Source organism: Pongo abelii, chromosome 8, assembly GCF_028885655.2.
Source record: "Pongo abelii isolate AG06213 chromosome 8, NHGRI_mPonAbe1-v2.0_pri, whole genome shotgun sequence".
Classification (NCBI taxonomy): domain Eukaryota; kingdom Metazoa; phylum Chordata; class Mammalia; order Primates; family Hominidae; genus Pongo; species Pongo abelii.
This window is the reverse complement of record NC_071993.2, coordinates 15,826,560-15,844,771: the sequence shown is the minus strand read 5'-3', so window position 1 is coordinate 15,844,771 and position 18,212 is coordinate 15,826,560. Positions and strand designations below refer to the sequence as shown.

Genomic DNA, 18,212 nt, shown 5'->3' with positions numbered 1-18,212 from the left:
TTCATGAAATAAAAAACAATGTTTAGAATTTTGGCAGAAAATTGGAAACAGTAAAAATAAAATAGCCTGTGGAAATTCTATTTAGGATATGCAAGCTAAAATTTAGAACCTGATGGACTGATTGAATAGCACATTAGTCACAATTATAAAGATAAACAGAATTAGTCACAATTATAAAGACAAATCAGAAGAAAATATTGAGATAAAACACATAAACGAAAAATATAAAAGTCAAAATATAAGCTATACTATGAGGTTGTCTAATATCTCAGTTGGATTCTCAAAAGATCAGAGATATAATGAGACAGAAACAATATTTGAAGAAATCATAGTTGAGAATTTTTTAAAAATTATGAAAGATAGTATTATCCCACAGATACAAGAAGTTCTATACCTCAAGAAGAATAAATGAGAAAATCACAACTAGGCACATTGTATTAAAATCACTAAAAGTCAACGGCAAAGGGAAATATTAAAAGCAGGCAGTTTTTAAAGAATTACCTTCAAGGTCACTGTTAGACTGACAGTTGACATCTTAACAACAACAACAACAACAACAAAAAAAAAACCGGAAACCAGAAGGCAATAAAATGATAACTTCAAAGTGAAATCAATCAATAAAAATTGTCAATCCCAAATTTTATACACAGCAAAAGTGTTCTCCAAGGATGCAAGTGAAATGAAGCCATTTTCAGACAAACCAAAACCAAAGGAATTCATCATCAGTAAACCCCAACAAAGACTAAAGGACATTCTTTAGGCGGAGGGCAAAAGACCACAAATGGAAACTCAGAAATTCAGGAAAGAATGAAGAGCAAAAAACAGAGTAAATATGTCAATGAATGTAAATAAATATTGTTTGTCTGAGGTAATAATAACATGAATTACATTTTTGAGAACTAACATATATGATAACAATAGCCTATAAGCTGGGAGGGGATAAATGGCCTTAAAGTATCCAAAAGTCTCTGAAATTTTCTGAAAAGAAATGAAATGTTGATTTATAGTAGAATTTAAAATGAAGTAACTTTGCATCTTTAAAAGACTGGTAAAAAAGTATGAAATTATAAAGCTAATAGAGGGAAAAATTAAATAATAAAAATACCAGTATAAAATAAGGCAAGAAAAGAGAACAAAAGAATATAGAGTGAGCAGAACAAAGTAAATAGTAAGATAGTAGATTTAGATTTAAAATCTATTAATAACTATATTAAATGTAAATTTACCAAATGTTCCGATTAAAAGGCAAAGACTAACAGATGGGGTAAAACAATAGAATCTACCTGTCAGTTACTTAGTACAGTCACATTCAGATTAAAAGATTAAACACAAACAGCACTAAACAGTACCTTATGATACAGCAATTCCGTGCCTAGATATATTCCCAACCAAAATGCATGCAGATGAGTACTATGAGACATACACATAACTGATCATAGCAGTACCATTTATAGGAACCCCCAAATGGAAACAATCCCAATGTCCATGAATAGGTAAATGGATAAATAAATCATGGTGTATTTATGCCATGCAGTAGTACTTATCAACATAAAATAATGAACCAGTGATACAAACAGTAATATGGATGAACCTCAAAAATATGAAATAAAAGAACAAGGCCTGGCATGGTGGCTCACACCTGTAATCTCAGCACTTTGGGAGGCTGAGGTGGGTGAATCATGAGGTCAGGAGTTCAAGACCAGCTTGGCCAAGTTGGTGAAACCCCCATTTCTGCTAATAATACAAAAATTAGCTGGGCATGGTGACAGGTGCCTGTAATCCCAGCTACTTGGGAGGCTGAGGCAGAGGATTGCTTGAACCTGGGAGGCGGAGTTTGCTGTAAGCCAAGATCGCACCACTGCACTCCAACCTAGGTGACAGAGTGACAGAGTGAGACTGGGTCTCACAAAAAAAAAAAAAAAAAAAAACAGACACAAAGGAGGTTCATACTGTAGGATTCCATTGATGTAACGTTCAACACAGATTAAACTGAGCTTTGCTTTGTAAGTCAGGATAATCAAGTTTGAGGAAAAGAGAGGGGTATGATGGTAAGTGGTACTAGGGGAGCTTTTGGGACACAGGGAGTATTCTATTTCTTAATTTGGGTGGTAGTTACGGGGGTATTATGCTTTGTGAGAATCCATTATGCATTATATTTATATTGTGTGATTTTCTTGTATTTGTTGTGCTTCAGGTTTTTTTTTTAAGTTTAAAATTAAAAGAAAAACATCTCTTGCTTGCTCTTCCCTCTCTTTCCTGCCAGCTAGTCACAGAGCTCAGTTAAATCTTCCTTCACAGCCATCATATCTGCCCATCTCCATTGCATTGCCCCATCCTAATTCTGACCTTTATTTTTTCACATACAAATACAAGTATGTAATAACTATTTTCCATTTTTCCCTCATTCACATAACTGTCAGATTAATGTTTCTAAAACATTTGTTACCCCCAAAATACTCTAAATAATGTGGTAACCTCTCTGCAACCTGCTACAGCATTCCACCCTTATCTGCAGGGTACATGTTCCAAGATCCCCAGTGGATGCCTGAGACCACGGATGGTACTGAACCCTATATACGCTTTGTTTTTTCTATACATACATGCCTATGATAAGGCTTAATTTAAAAATTAGACACAGTAAGAGATTAAAAACAATAGTAAATAATAAAATGGGAAAATTATAACAACCTACTGTAATACAAGTTATGTGAATGTGGTCTCTCTCTCTCAAAATATCAGTATTTTCAAACTGCAGTTGATTGTTGGTAACTGAAACTGCATTACTGCATTACTGAAACTGTAGGCAAGGGGGGACTGCTTCATTACCAGAGGAGTATTAACTGAGAAGGCTTGACCAAGACAGCAGGGAACTGTACTCAAGAGTATGACAATATCTAGGCTAAGTTCTGGCAAATAGTGAGCGCTTGACCCTGGTGAAGGGCAGGTACGTGTGGACAATCGAAAGCAAGCAATAACATTATGCCATTAGCAATCCATAGCCAATTAGAAATGTAAGTGACAATACTAGCTAACACATTGCTTTTCCTATGGAATCTTACATAGATTTGTATATTTTAATTCATTTAGTCCTCACAAGTCCATGTGATACATTGTTAGCACAGGTTGAGTATCCCTTCTCTAAAATGCTTGAGGCCAGAAGAGCTTCAGATTTTGGAATTTGGGGGGCTTTTGGAATATTTGTATATACATAATGAGATATTTCGGGATGAGACCCAAGTTTAAACATGAAATGCATCTATGTTTCATATACACCTTATACTCACAACCTGAAAGTGATTGTATTTTTCCTTCGGGAATACTGAATAAGCTGTGTTATGCAACTGCGTTTTGATTGTGATCCATCACATGGGATCAGGTATGGAATTTTCCACTTATGATGTCATGTTTCGTGCTCAAAAAGTTTTGGATTTTTGAATATTTCAGATTTGGGATTTTTGGATCAGAAATGTACCTATAAAATGCAACCTGTACCTGCATTTTACAAATGGGGAAACTGAGGGATAGAGATGGTAAGTAACTTGCCCAGGGTCCTGCAGGTAGGTGGCAAAAACAGGCCAGGGAACTAAGTATCTGGCTTTAGAATCCATGCTCTTAATGGTCATGCTCTTTTGCCTCTCCGAGGATGAACAGCACTGGTTTCCAAACAGAATCACACCATAACTACACTGGGCAGGATTTTAGAGCTCAAGAGAGAAAGGCTCATATGTTTAGAGTCCATCTCTCACCTCCCAGTTTCCAAACAGAATCACACCGTAACTACACTGGGCAGGATTTAGAGCTCAAGAGAGAAAGGCTCCTATGTTTAGAGTTCATCTCTCACCTCCCACAAGTGAGATGCAGATGAGTAAGCTCACACAGTGACTAAAAGCTAGATAGACCATCCCAACCTTCCTACGAAAAGAACTACAATTGGAATCCCTTCTGTCTCTGGAATTACCATTATTATGCTGATTTGGTGTGATCATATGTAGTGGCAAATAGTTTTTCAGGAAATTTGTAGGAAGTCACTCTAACATCCACTTTGAGCAAGTCCAGCTCGCAGACTGAAAAATGGGCTAAGTTCAATCCATTTGGCTTACTTTTTTTCTCCCTCTACTAATGCTACTTGGCGTCTTTTTTCTTTTTGAGAGTATTTTAACTTTCATCTGCTGGTTTTAATTTAACGTGTCATATTTCTATTTTTTTTTTGTACATGGGACCAGAGGCCTTTGCGAAAAGGACCCAGTTTTTAATACATTAACACCATAAAAACAAGGAAGATCAATTTAAGTCAATGAGTTACGTTTTAGGCAAGCTCAGTAGAAGAGAGGAATTCACTTCCAGCTTTCAAGTTGTTCAAAGACTTCTAGCTCTAAAAACAGGCTAAGGCGTTCTTACATGGAGAGAATTAAAATGGTCAAGGCTGTCGTCATGGATAACTTAGGAAGATGCCATCATGGAGCCTGTAACATGATAAGTAAGAGGCCTTTTTATGTAAGTTACACAGAGAACAAAATGCAGATGCCATGGATGGCATATAGCATTTTATGGGGGCAGTAAATGTCTTAACTTGTGTATTAGTCTCTTTTCATGCTGCTTATGAAGACATACCAGAGACTGGGTAATTTATAAAGAAAAAGAGCTTTAATGGACTCACAGTTCCACGTGGCTAGGGAGCCTCACAATCATGGCAGAAGGTGAAAGGCACGTCTTACATGGCGGCAGGAAAGAGAGAATGAGAACCAAGTGAATGGGGAAACCCCTTATAAAACCATCAGATCTCATGAGACCTATTCACTACCATGAGAACAGTATGAGGGAAACTGCCCCCATGATTCAATTATCTCCCACTGGGTCCCTCCCACAACATATGGGAATTATGGGAGCTACAATTCAAGATGAGATTTGGGTGGGGACACAGTCAAACCATATCACCTTGGTCTGATGTGCTCAGATGAATTCTGCTAAGGTTGAACTTCTCTAAATCAGTGGCCCCAGACAAGCCATAGAATTCCTTGTTTTCCAGATCTGAGTAAGGAGTGTTACAATCACAGGCATATATTTTTTAAGTCATGCTATGAACAGTTTGTTTTATTCTCTGGCTTAACACATGGCTTTTGTCTTCTCTGATGAAAAATATCTCATAAAGCCTTCCCCATCTTATCTCCAGCCCCATCATTCTCTCACACCACACCCCATTAGTTTCAATCCTGGCATTTATCCATCTGGCATTTATCCATTTAGTTACATTCTGCTCAGTTTGCTTGATTGTTCACCACCTAGCACCTCACTACACTGTATGCTCATGAAGGGAGGAACTATATCTTTTTAGCTTAATACTGCATCACCAGAGCTTGCATGGTGCCTAAGACAAAACTGGTGCCCATATTTGTTAAAAGCATAAAAACAATGTATAAGTAAATCAAAATCAGGAAGACAAGCGAGGTTGAGCAGGACATAGTCTTTGCATGGATCACAGTGACAACTAATTTGGACTTTGTCATTAGTTGGGAAAATATTATTTTTATTTTCATGGGACAGTTTCTCCCTCCATGTCTCCCTGCCTGTCTTCCTTCCTTCCTTCTTTCCTTCCTTCTCCTTTCCTTCTTTTCCCCCTTCTTTCCTTCCCTCCTTTCCTTCCTCCCTCCCTCCCTCTCTCCCTGCCAGTGTTCCTTCGTTCTTTCCTTCTTTCATTCCTTGCTTCCTTCCTTTCCTCCCTCCCTCCCTTCCTTCCTTTCTCTGTTTCTTCTTTTTTGTTTTTCACCTAATGATTTGCAAAGCTATAACAAGGAAATAAAAATCTTAATAAATGTGGGAGAGATTAAATCAATGTTTGTAAACTTTTTAATAAAAAATATTTTTAAAATCCATTTGTAAGAATTATCAAAACTGTAAGGCTAAAGCATTTTTCACAAGGAAGGTTTGTATTATTCATGGAAAATCCCACACACTTGAATAAGATCACAGACACTAGAGGGCAGTCCTAGACATCCTGTGGTTCTCCTAAAGGCAAACGAAGCACAGCAACTTAGCCTGGGGTTTTAAACACATTCTTATCAATACATCAGTTGCTCCAGCCGTCACCCACTTCTGCAACTGAAGGACTTCCCCACTTAATTGTAGGAGGCATTGGATGTGTCATCTGAGTCCTGTAGCCTCCCCCAGGAGCTGAGTAAAGTGGTATCTGGCTGCTTTAGAAGGCTGTAGCTCCCTGATTGTCCAGAACCACATCTACTGCTGCTGTTACCTGGGGTCCATGAAGGTGCCTGCAGCCCTGTGTTCACAGAGGTCTACACTTTCAAGTCCTGGGGTGTGCAGGGGTGGGAAGAATGCCCCACTTCCCATCTTGCCCTTTTTGCCAAGGACCAGGGTGGTGCTGCTGTGAACCCTAGCACTTTATGGTGACTTAGTTTTTTTGTCATAAAATAAAAACCTTGAACATTCCTGCAGGCCCCCTCCCCACCCCCCACCCTTTGCACTGGACTCCAACACGAGTCCCTTGGGGAACTGGAATTCCAATTGCCAGACTCCACATTTACGGATTAGATGCTATGAGTTCCCTTCTCCTCTCAAAAGTTTCCTTTAGTCATTTTGGCCAACAGTTACTAAATGATCCAGCCCACCAACCCATCACACATGTGTAGGTCTTTCAGCATTCTGGAGTGAACTGACCCTAATTGAAACATGTAAATCACTCAAGATCCTGATTACAAACTCAGCCCTCCCCACCCGCAAGGGCTGTGAATCTCAGGAAGATTGATCCTCAAATGTCAATGCTTTGGAAGAACATAGCTTTCCACAGTTACCTTCCCTTTGGAGGGAGAATTCTTTTACTTTTATTTTTGTTTAAAGCAGAGCTGCTTTTCAAGGCTTGTTCTAAAAAGAGATCAAATTGGAGTCTGGTTTTGACTAGCGGGAATTTTCCTTCAACTAAACCAACTGTTGGCTGTGCTTGAACTCCCGCCAATACAGGGGCCAGTGCTACAGCACTTTTAAGTTAAAAGTGGCTAATAAAATCATGAAGGAAAACCATAAAAGAGAATTACAAACAAAATCATCAAAAAGAAAAAAAAAATGGTTTTACTATGGTGAAATTCACCCTCCAGGGACCGAATAGAAAATTTGCAGACATAAGCTGATGTCAACAGAGACACCTGACACATTTAGAAGTCTTTTCCCCTCAGTAAGTTTAACCATCCAGTTTCTACTAATCAGTTGTTTCTAATATTGCAGGAAAGCTGAGTTCAGCTGGGCAAAAGAAAAATCTGAGATAACCTCAATTATCCACTTTATAAGTAGAGACTGAAAAGCTACCTTCCATTTCTAGTGCATTGATTTTTAAAGTTGATGGAGCCTCTGAGCATACATTGCATTCACACTGGCTTATTCTGTAAATAGTTTAAAATATTTGAAGTGTGGTTATATTAATGAAATAATTATATTGGCACCTTCACACCTCTTGATTTTAAGGCATGATCACATCATATAAAGAAATAGATTGAAACACAATCAGAAATAATAATTGGTCGTTAAGTTAGACATGTTTTTGATTGAAAAGTATGCACTAACTGGTTAAATGGTCTGGCATTTCTATTTTTAAGTACTTCGTACATGGCTACAACTCAGACATCATTTTTTTCCCCTGTGGTACTCTTTACTTGTTTATTTTTGGAAAGTTTGCGCCAAATCTGTTCCATCTTTGACCTTTGGGTTCTTTTCTTTTCTTTTTAGGGAAAGAACTATGTATACCTTTCCCAGTACGAAGCATACACATATGCTCACATGGATGATAAACAACTCGCAGACTTGCTTTTCTGACAAATAAATCAGTGCTGGTAGATCTTTAAAATGTCAAACTTCTCATTCAGCATGAGACCTGTCACTGTCCATGTGTTTTTCTGACGAGTCCCCAGATCTTACCAATTGGCATGGTTCCCATACGTCAGAATGATGAAATGTACAAGACACCTATTCAGACTTATCCCTTCTCTGCAATTATTGCAATTGGGTATTTTTGTTTCCTGGCTTCTTGGAAGGTTTACTACTCTCCCAGGCTTTTGGCCTCCCAGGGAGGTCAAAGAGCTTGGAGTTAGTTTGCGTTCCCTCCAAAACACCAAGGTGCAACCAAACCTTTTTCCACGACCTCTCGGAAAAGTACACAGCAGCTTTATGCCATCTCTCAAGGACTAATCATAGGCATGCCCAGAGGGCAGCCCAGAATAGCTTACTACCTCTAGAAAGGTGACTTCTCATTATTATTACGGCTTTAAAACCTGATTCCTTATAGATCTAGTAGCATGAGGAACTGGTTTTGGCATTTGATAGGGTTAAAATAGTACCACTTACTTGCCCTGTAAACATGTGTATTATTATACCTCCCCAAACTTTAACGTCCTCATCTGTAAAGTAGAAAGTGACCATATTAAGAATATAGACTTGTGTAAGTCAACAGCAAGTGTGTTTTAGAAAACAGAAATAAGAATATACCTAATGATGTGTCAGTAAACAGATTTTTTTTTCCTTGTCTACTCTATTTGTTGTTTTTGTTGTTGTTGTTTTGAGACAGAGTCTCACTCTGTCACCCAGGCTGGAGTGCACTGGCGTGATCTCGGCTCGCTGCAACCTCTGTCTCCCGGATTCAACAATTCTCCTTTCTCAGCCTCCTGAGTAGCTGGAATTACAGGCTTGTGCCACCACACCCGGCTAATTTTTGTATTTTTAGTAGAGACGGGATTTCACTATGTTGGCCAGGCTGGTCTCAAACTCCTGGCCTCAAGTTGATCCACCCGCCTCTGCCTCCCAGAGTGCTGGGATTACAGGCGTGAGCCACCATGCCCAGCCTCTCACTCTATGTTTGAACAAAAAGACTAAAAATTTAAGAAATATGCCAAGGAAGTAAGCAAGTGGGTACAACATGGGATACCCTGGTGATGTGCTTCCCTATGCAAATCAAAGCATTGTGTAATATAAAGCTAGTTCCACCTGGTAAGTCAGCACACAGGTCAGGTGCATGTCTGGGATCATTCTATCACCTTCTACCTATTTAGATGTTTCTCATCCATCTCAGGCTAGCTTGCAATAGGACAGATTTCCAAATTTCAGCATGCCAGTGTCAGGAAATGATTGAGTTGAGGTTATTTTTCTAACCTCAGTGTCCAACACAGTTGTCAACATTCCTATTTGTATGCTGCCCATGAATTCCTCATTGAAAATTACTGAAGGGAACACCACTTTGATGAACAACAGTAACTTGATCAGAGTAGCAGACTCTGCGTTCAAAGCAAATGAACTTTTAAAATGAGAAGCAAGTCTTCTACCATCTACTCCTAAGTCTTTATCTGGGAAAGGAATACTCAGGAAATTATCCAGATGTGACAACTTGCCAGGGAAATCTTTGATAGCGTATTCATTTGTATTATTTTTACAGGGGCATGACAAGTAAAGATATAACATTCAGATCAGTCTACTGAGTGGGTTCTGATGTAAGGGAGACGAGAAGTCCAGCTTTTAAGTAAGTTCAGAGATTTTTTTTTTCTCTGGATAGACCCTCAAATCGATGGACAGACTGACCACTCCCGAAACTGCCATCTACATTGCTAATCGCAGGCTAGTAACTCAAATCAGTGAGCCCAGCGTCTAACCCACTTTCTACTTCCCCAACCTGCTGTCCTAGCCCCACTGCTACCGTTCGTTATTCTTCTTTTCTAGGTTAATACCTTGAGACACCTTGAATTTTTTTGAGATGGAGTCTCGCTCTGTTGCCCAGACTGGAGTGCAGTGGTGCAATCTTGGCTCACTGCAACTTCTGCCTCCTGGGTTCAAGCGATTCTCCTGCCTCAGCCTCCTGAGTAGGTGGGATTACAGGCACACACAACCACGCCCAGCTTTTTTTTTTTTTTTTAAGTAGAGATGGAGTTTCACCATGTTGATCAGGCTGGTCTCAAACTCCTGACCCGCCTCGGGCTCCCAAAGTGCTGGGATCACAGGCATGAGCCACCGTACCCAGCCTGTCCTTTTCTTTAGCATTTGTGGCCCTCCCCTCCCTTCTGTTAACCAGCTTGAGGTCCTTGCCTCCCAGTGCACTGGGCAACACCTACTTTGCTTTCCCTTCCTTCCAACAACTACCCCCCACTCCCCACTCCTAAACTTTTGGAACCCCAGGCGGTATGTCCCATCTCTGCTCTAGAACTGGCTCCCTTTGCCTCAATAAATGTTACTGTTATTAAGATCCTCTTCCTGCAGATCCAACCAACCCTATTTCCTACCACTTCCTAACCCACGCCTTTTATTCCAGTCCCACACACAACCATTTAATCTCTGTCTTTTCGAAGTATTAATACCTTCCCTCAACTTCTCCCCCAACAATGCCCAAATGTAAGCCCCTTATTCAAAATCCTGAGTAAATCTACATCTGCCACCAAATCCCCTTACAATGCTTCAGAAACAACTTAGCTCTTCCGTCTCTAAACGTCATATCTGTTTAACCTCAGCCCCTTCCGGTTTCATGCTGACCTGTTTTGTTTAATGTTAATGAATGACCATATGTTATGTAAGGGGATCTATACTCCTTTCTCTTCTCTGTCCTCCCCTACTCGAGCCTCACTTCCTCTCCGACACAGGAGACATGGGAAGAGATTGACAACACCCATGGATCAGAACCGAAATCTGAACTCCTGTAGACTGCGAACTACACCTTCTACCCCCACAAAAAGTAAACTGTAAATTCCAACATTCTTAACTATGCCAAACTTCATCACAATTACACAGGATGGAGATTTACTACTAAGTCATTTAATATGCCCAAGATGCCTTTAAGAAAGATTTAAATAAAATCTCAAGGGCTGGGCACAGCGGCTCACCTTGAAATCTCAGCAGTGTGGGAGGCTTAGGTGGGAGGATTGCTTGAGTTCAGGAGTTCAAGGCCAACTTGAACAACAACATGGTGAGACACCCCATCTCCTAAAAAAAAAAAAAAAAAAAAAAAAAAGAAGAAGAAGAAAGAAAGAAAGAGAGAGAGAGAAACAAAGAAAGAAAAGAAATTTTAAAAGTCCACTCGAGGTGGCAGGATGGCTTGAGGCCAGGAGATCGAGACCAGCCTAGGCCACATGAGCAGACTCGGTGTCAACAAAAAAAATTAGAAAATTAACCAGGTGTGATGAGTCATCTGCAGTACCAGCTAATCAGGACGCTGAGGCAGGAGGATCGCTCGAGCCCAGGAGTTTGAGGTTTCATTGAGCTATGATAGCGCCATTGCACTCCAGCCTGGGCGAGAGAGAGACTCTGTCTCCAAAAAGAAAATAAATAAATAAAACAAAGCAAACCAACCAAACAAACAAAAACAAAAAATTCACACGCGCGCGCGCGCGCGCACACACACACACACACACACACACACAGATACCCAACAACAAAAACAAAAAACCCTCGAGGCTTTCTTGTTTATGAGTTAGCTCTGCCAGGAGGTGGGGTGGACTTAGGGGAGGAGAGGGTTGTTGCATTTCAACTTTAACACTCATCACAGACGTGCAAAGCCATGAACGCTGAGGTCAGGCTGCAGAGGTGATGCAGAGGTAATTGTTTTGCCCCTCCTGGTGGTGGGGTTGGTTTTCACATTCTCCATCCAAGCTGCGCCTTTGACAGAACTGGAGCAAGCCCTCGCTCCACGTGGGGCATTGCTTCTACAGCAATAAATACCTTGAGGTGACAGAGGCGAAACTGATTGTCTTTGAGATGGGACAGCAATAGAAATCCGGGCAGCCCGAACAGGCACCCAGCGCTCCAGCCACCAGCGGGGCCGCCCGGGCGTCCCCGGCTCTAGACCAGCCGCGAGGAGGCGCCGCGAGAGCGCTGGTCCCCGCCCGCGGCCGAAGGAGGGCTAGAGCGCCTGGGCCAGCCCCCCGAGCCGGCTGGGCGGGTGGGCGGCCGCGAGCAGACGCCGGGCACTGTCACCGCTGGTGCGCCGAGCGCACCGACCCGGGACGCGGGCAGCTGGGGACCGCCAGATTCCACCAGCGCCGCTTGCCCCGCAGGGGTCCTCGGCTCGCGCTCCTGGGTAGCAGCCACCAGGGCGGAGGGAGATGTCGACCGGGGCCAGCCGCGGTCCCCGGGGAAGCCAGGCGCCGCTGATCGCGCCCCTCTGCTGCGCCGCGGCAGCGCTGGGGATGATGCTGTGGTCCCCTGCCTCTCAGGCGTTCAACCTGGACGTGGAAAAGCTCACGGTGTACAGCGGCCCCAAGGGCAGCTACTTCGGCTACGCCGTGGACTTCCACATACCCGACGCCCGCACGTAAGTCGCCCGACCCGGGGAAGTGCTCGCGGGGGCGAAGGCGCTCCCGGGTCAGGTCCCAGACGCTCTGCCGCGCAGTCCCTGCAGCCTGGGATCCCCGTCCTGCCGCCTGCCCGGGGCCCCGTCCCTCTCCCCGCCACCAGCCCCTTTTCTCCCCTGCCATGCTAGATGTGCCTTGTGAACTTCGAGCTAGAGACACGCCACTTGCATAGAACACGCAAGTCCTGGGTGTTCCGGGTACCAAGATGCACGCATCCTACAAAGGAAAGAACAGGACCCAGAAGACCCAAGCCAGTTAAAACCACGACCACAGCGAGGTCTGTTTATGCAGAGCCTGTAACCATTGCGTCTGGGCGCAAGAGCTGTCGGCTACCAGCAGCTGGGCTCTGTCCTTGGCTTCCTCCCACCCCACCCCGTTCTCTCATCTCACTGTACCCACAGAGCTCCACCTAGAGAAGCAGGACCGTTTGCACTCTTGCAAAGCAGGTTGCGGACCCCCATAGGTTTCCAAGAGGAAATCAAGTTTGACAGTCGGTCCTCATCATAAATACGTTCCTGCCCTCCACGCCTGCCCCAGTGTCCCCGGGCAGGAGGCTACAGAGACTGCATTGCATGCGCACGCTTTTGTGGCGCCCAAAGAGTGACTTTTTCCAACCCTTTTGCAGAGCGAGTGTCTTGGTGGGGGCGCCGAAAGCCAACACCAGCCAGCCCGATATCGTGGAAGGGGGAGCCGTCTATTACTGTCCTTGGCCCGCGGAGGGGTCTGCGCAGTGCAGGCAGATACCGTTTGACACCACCAGTAAGTGAGATTTGTCCTTCTAAGCTGCGGGCCTGAGTTTGGAAGAACCAGGGCCATCCCAGAGGCGACTTCCCGCTGTCTTGGTGCGGTACTCGTTTAGCTTGTCTGATGTGTCCGTGTTGTGGGCTGTGTGGGTCTCTAGAGAAATCAGTTTTTTCAACTCTCAGTTAAGTGAAGGAAGATGTTTAGTGAACCCTAGAGAAAGGACACTATTTTGACCCTGAGTGTTTGGATGCATCCTGGCAACTCCTGTTTCTTTACCGTTCTGAGATGAGCAGTTTCAGGGTGAGTGGATGTTTTGGAGAAATACAAAAACTACGTCCTAACTTTGGCTGTGGAGAGAATTTGGTCGCTTCTCAAGGACCGATCTGGAAAAAGAGAGATCCTTAGCGTTTCCAATGCCCAAGCTCCGGAGGCAGGACTTAGCTGCCGCAGACCCAGACATCACTCCGCGTTGCTGTTTAATTCTTTACAGAAAGAAAGAATTTTCTTTCAAAGTATTAGACATTGAATGCAAACTAGTGCAGGCAGAGTGTGGATGGATTACATTCATTTCCAAAATCCCTAGACAGATGTTTCTTATTTAATTAAAGGGAAAATACATTTTAAACAATTCAGTCTGGTTATGTTTCCTCTGGTGTTTTCTCTTTAGAGCCTGAGAAAATAATTTAAATGCAATGCTTTCAAAAACATTAACACCGAATGCTTTAATTTTTACTACCAAAACTTTATGAATTCAAAAGGTATATATTATCAGAAAGCAAATATCTCTTTCCAGAAAAATGCGAATATGTCAGCTTGAATAATGGTCCTTGATAAATGATCATTTAAAATACCTTTTGTACAACACAACTATTTTATGATATCATACTTGATTTCTTTGATTTTTAATTGTTTGATTAGTGTGCATATGGAATTTATGCAGAATATTTTCACAGAATTTCAATGAAATTTGCTGGATGATATTTACCTGTTACTATAATTTGTATCTTTTATATTAAAGGAGCCAACAATTTCAGTTTCATAAATATGAAAATATTTCAAAGCAAAACATACTATGCAAGCATTACCTTGAATTATGGCCAAATTAGGAAAGTATTTTATAAAAGCATTGGAAAATTATATTTTTATCATGCCTGTCTATATATGGTCACAATAGCTTAACATTTTATTAAATATTCTGTTATTTTATACCAGTTTTTATAAGCTTTTACTTTTAAATTTGAGTATTAGCAACCAGGAAGATTAAACCTTTTGATGTTAATTTGTGACAGAAATCTTTTAATTAGTTATTTTATCAAGACTTGAGACACTTTCTAGCTACTGTTCTCTGGTTTAAGAATGCGCTTCCTAAATCAGAAGAATTAAACATTTAAACATAAAATTAATGCCATTTTAATAATTCATACCCAAATCATTTGTATTTTTAAAAGTATTTTAAGGCAGGCCAAATAAAGACATGAATCATTGACATTATTTGAATTTCCATTAAGGAAAGTATATTTTGAGACATGGTTGATGTGTTTTCACCAAGAAGCAATTTATGGTCGTGGAAAAGAATTTAATAATCTTCTTGTATAGTCTCATAACATCAAATCAGGATCTGATTAGTATATTTTTCTTTTGATAAAGGAAGAATCAATGTCTGCCCAGATAAGTTACAACTGACTTACTTTGTAAGTACTCATCCCAATAGATGTCATAGGCCAATAGATTAAAAACCAGAGAATCCAGATGTCAACTATGAATTTAAAAAATAACTGACCACTCCTAACTGAAAATTTTCAATATTAAATTACAATAGGTAGGCCAGGTGCGGTGGCTCATGCCTGTAATTCCAGCACTTTGGGAGGCCGAGGCAGGTGGATCACTTGAGGTCAGGAGTTCAAGACCAGCCTGACCAACACGGTGAAACCCCATCTCTACTAAAAATACAAAATCAGCCGGGCGTAAGGGTGTAATCCCAGCTACTTGGGAGGCTGAGGCAAGAGAATCGCTTGAACCCAGGAGGGAGAGGTTGCAGTTAGCCAAGATTGCGCCATTGCACTCCAGCCTGGGCAACAAGAGCGAAACTTCATCTCAAAAAAAAAAAAAAAAAACACAATAGGTTATATTTTCCAGGTTCATTCTAAAGCAATTGCTTGAAGCCTTGAATTCACTCTCCCATATAGAACTAATGCTGAAAGATGTGCTTTGGTTTCCAGAATAGCCCACAGGAATGCACTTAACCCTTATTGTAGCTGAATTATATTTGCAGCAAAACAGTAGCAGACAAACTAGAACAAGTTGGCAATTAAATAGAAAAATAATGTCCAGAAAAAGTCAGTGTTACCTGGAGAAGACAATGTCCTCTTTTGTGTAGGTTAGGAAAATGTCTAGATATCTCAAAGGGCTTTAGAGATTGATGCTGTTCATTCCACACTGTGTCTTATTTTACTCCAAATATGTAGTGGTTTATTTGATAAATAGATGAATGCACTAATCCTACTATTATACTTATCAACTACAATCACAATAATTTCAGAATTCATAAATGGAACAAAGTGAGGGAAAGAAAGGGGGAGAAAAATCAATGTTCCTGAAATAATTGAACAGGAAATTTAAAAAGCAAGGCAGGAAAGACTACACAAGTTTGTGAGAAATGAATGGTCCATGACAGAATGAACAAGGCTGTGACCTGTGAAAGACAGGGAGGTCCCACTAGGAGAGGAGAAAGGAATCGTTGGGAAAAGAAAGTTCCCCATGTCGGCCATCAGGGGGTACTGTGGGCACAGAAACCTTGATTGCCAGTGGGAATGGCCTGAAAATGGGTGTGGGGAAGGAATCCACAGGGTCACAGCTCAGGTGTTTGCTACCAAGTGGTTGATCACCGTTTATACCTCATCTGTGCCAACTGCTTTGTCCTTATACCCTCAGACAGTGGAACTAGCAGTGGCGGCTACTTGATGCAAAGCTGTGCAAGTAAAGAAGGCACAGCAGACGCCAGTGTAGCTATTTCCATTCTGAACATCCGCTTTGTGGACAAAGTGGAATATTAAAACCAAAGATGAAAGGTGGAAACAGACATCACCATCACTGGTTCTGGGTCCCAAAGTCAGCAATGCCAGAGGCATCCCATTTATAGATCGCTACTATGTACCAGACACTATACACACATTGTGTCTACTACATAAAACAAATCAAAACAACTATGTAACACTCATTCTGTAAATAAGGAAACTAACATCAAAGGTATACCCAAGACTGTACAGTGGTAGGCGGTAGAGGCAGGACTGGAATAGAGGTCTGCCCAGTTCGCAGCCTGCTTCTTCCCCTCACCTTCCTTCCAGAAATGGGGAGAGGATTGACCCTGATAAACTGCAAGTTCAGGATTATGACTAAGCCCCCAAGGAGCTTTGGAAGGCTATATTCGCCTTCCCTCCCTCTCCTCCATTCCCCTACTCCAACAGTGGATTTACAGTTCCATTTTAAATTATTCTCCAGAGAGGGGTTGAAAAAGATAAACAGTTTTGGTAGGAGCATTGTAGAAGCAGGGTTTGTCTTGGTGGGAATGATGGGTTGCATACGCCCCTGGTTTGCTCAGACTCCCGCAGAATGCCCCTTCACGGTCTCTGAAAAGCTGCCTCCTGAGTTACTCTCTGCTCAGTGCCAGTAATGTATTGTTCTCCCCCGCAAAGAAGGAAGAAAAATTTTCTCCTTAACTAAGTAGTGGCCCCAAATTGACATCCGCATAACGGAGTGTGATGTGTCGGGCATAAAAATGTATATTGCAAATATTCATCTGTCAAGACATCAGTGACTTTCCTGGTCTTTCACCCTACTTTTACTATGACATCTGAATTCAAGACATCCTAAGTAAATTTGACCTTTTAATGAAGTTGTTTCAACTTGTTCAGGTCCCTGGCCTGTCTACAATTGGGTATTCTGCTCTGGTAACCAACTAAATTCTCTCAGCTTAGACTTTGAAGGAGACAGCCCTGTAACTGAGTACCAGAGTCCAGTTGAGATCCTGTTCCTCCATTTATTTAAGGTCAATTGCCATTTTCTAAAAACTGCCTTTCAGGTTTTTTTTTTTTCCATGAAATAATAATTATTTATTTTATTTTTACCTTATCATATAACTTGATTTTTTTTAACATTTCTGATGATAAATACAAAAATTGAGGAAGCTTACACTAGCCCAGCACTTCAAATGCATGAATCCTAGAAGCATATGCTGGTGGGGGAGGTGCAAAGAGTAGATAATTGTCCTGCTCTGTACAAAATCAAGGGGTTCCAAAAAAGCACTTCTCTCATCTCCCTTCTGTCTTTCCCTCTTTACTTCAATAGAAGAAAATTCCTCCTATCACCAAATTGGTTTCTTTCACTTTTGTCTCAGGAACTCTTTAAACTATGCCCCATGTCTTAAAGAGTTTAAAATATCACATCTGCCTAATTCATGCCTCTCACTTCTGTGTCTACTCCAAGGTTCCCTTTCTTCTTTTTCCTACATTTTCTAAACCAATGCATGGGTTAAAGAATGTTAGGTTGTAACCCTTCTGCTAAAAGGGAGAACGAATGAGACAATGAAACAGACTGTCACCTTTGGAATAATGAAGAGCAAATTGCAACATAGTTCCAAAGTATAGCATACAAGTATTTGATTGTTTTAAATGCTCAAGTAAAATGTTTGAGGAAAAAGGTGATGTGTGCTAATTAATTATGATAATCATCAAAGCACTAATAATGACAGAGAAGCAATACAGCTGGGAACCAGTCACAATTAGGAGCCCACATAAGAAGCTGACAGGAAGAGGTAGGAGGTGCCATTGAGATTTGGAAGTCATCTGAGAAAGACTACTAGAATTTGCCTGGCCTCAACTTAGTATCTCTGTGTTAAAAAAAAAAAAAAAAAAGAAAAGAAAAGAAAAAAGAAAAAGAAAAGAAAACTTAAAATGGAAGACAATTGGGTTAGGATATTTCAAAGCTCTGGATGACAAGGTTTTTGTTGGAATTGCGGGAGACCGGAAGCCTTTGTTTTGGGGGGTCTGTTTTATTTTGTGTTGAGTGATCCCACAATGAGAAGCAGCTTAAAGCATCTGGTTCTGCAGCTGGCATAGGGTTGTTTTTTGATAGTGTTCGGTGTGC

General features: G+C 41.5%; 1 protein-coding gene across 2 annotated transcripts in view; it reads left to right on the top strand.

The window, feature by feature from the left end:
- Positions 1–11,719: 11,719 nt before the first annotated feature.
- The window catches only part of ITGA8 (integrin subunit alpha 8), a 199,316-nt gene continuing 192,823 nt past the window's right edge, over positions 11,720–18,212 (top strand). For both annotated transcript variants that reach the window (XM_024253918.3, XM_024253917.3), the window contains exons 1-2: positions 11,720–12,286; positions 12,952–13,085. In XM_024253918.3, coding sequence (XP_024109686.2) covers positions 12,078–12,286; positions 12,952–13,085 — 343 coding nt within the window. In that variant the 5' untranslated portion in view covers positions 11,720–12,077. The remainder of the gene's footprint in view (positions 12,287–12,951; positions 13,086–18,212) is intronic.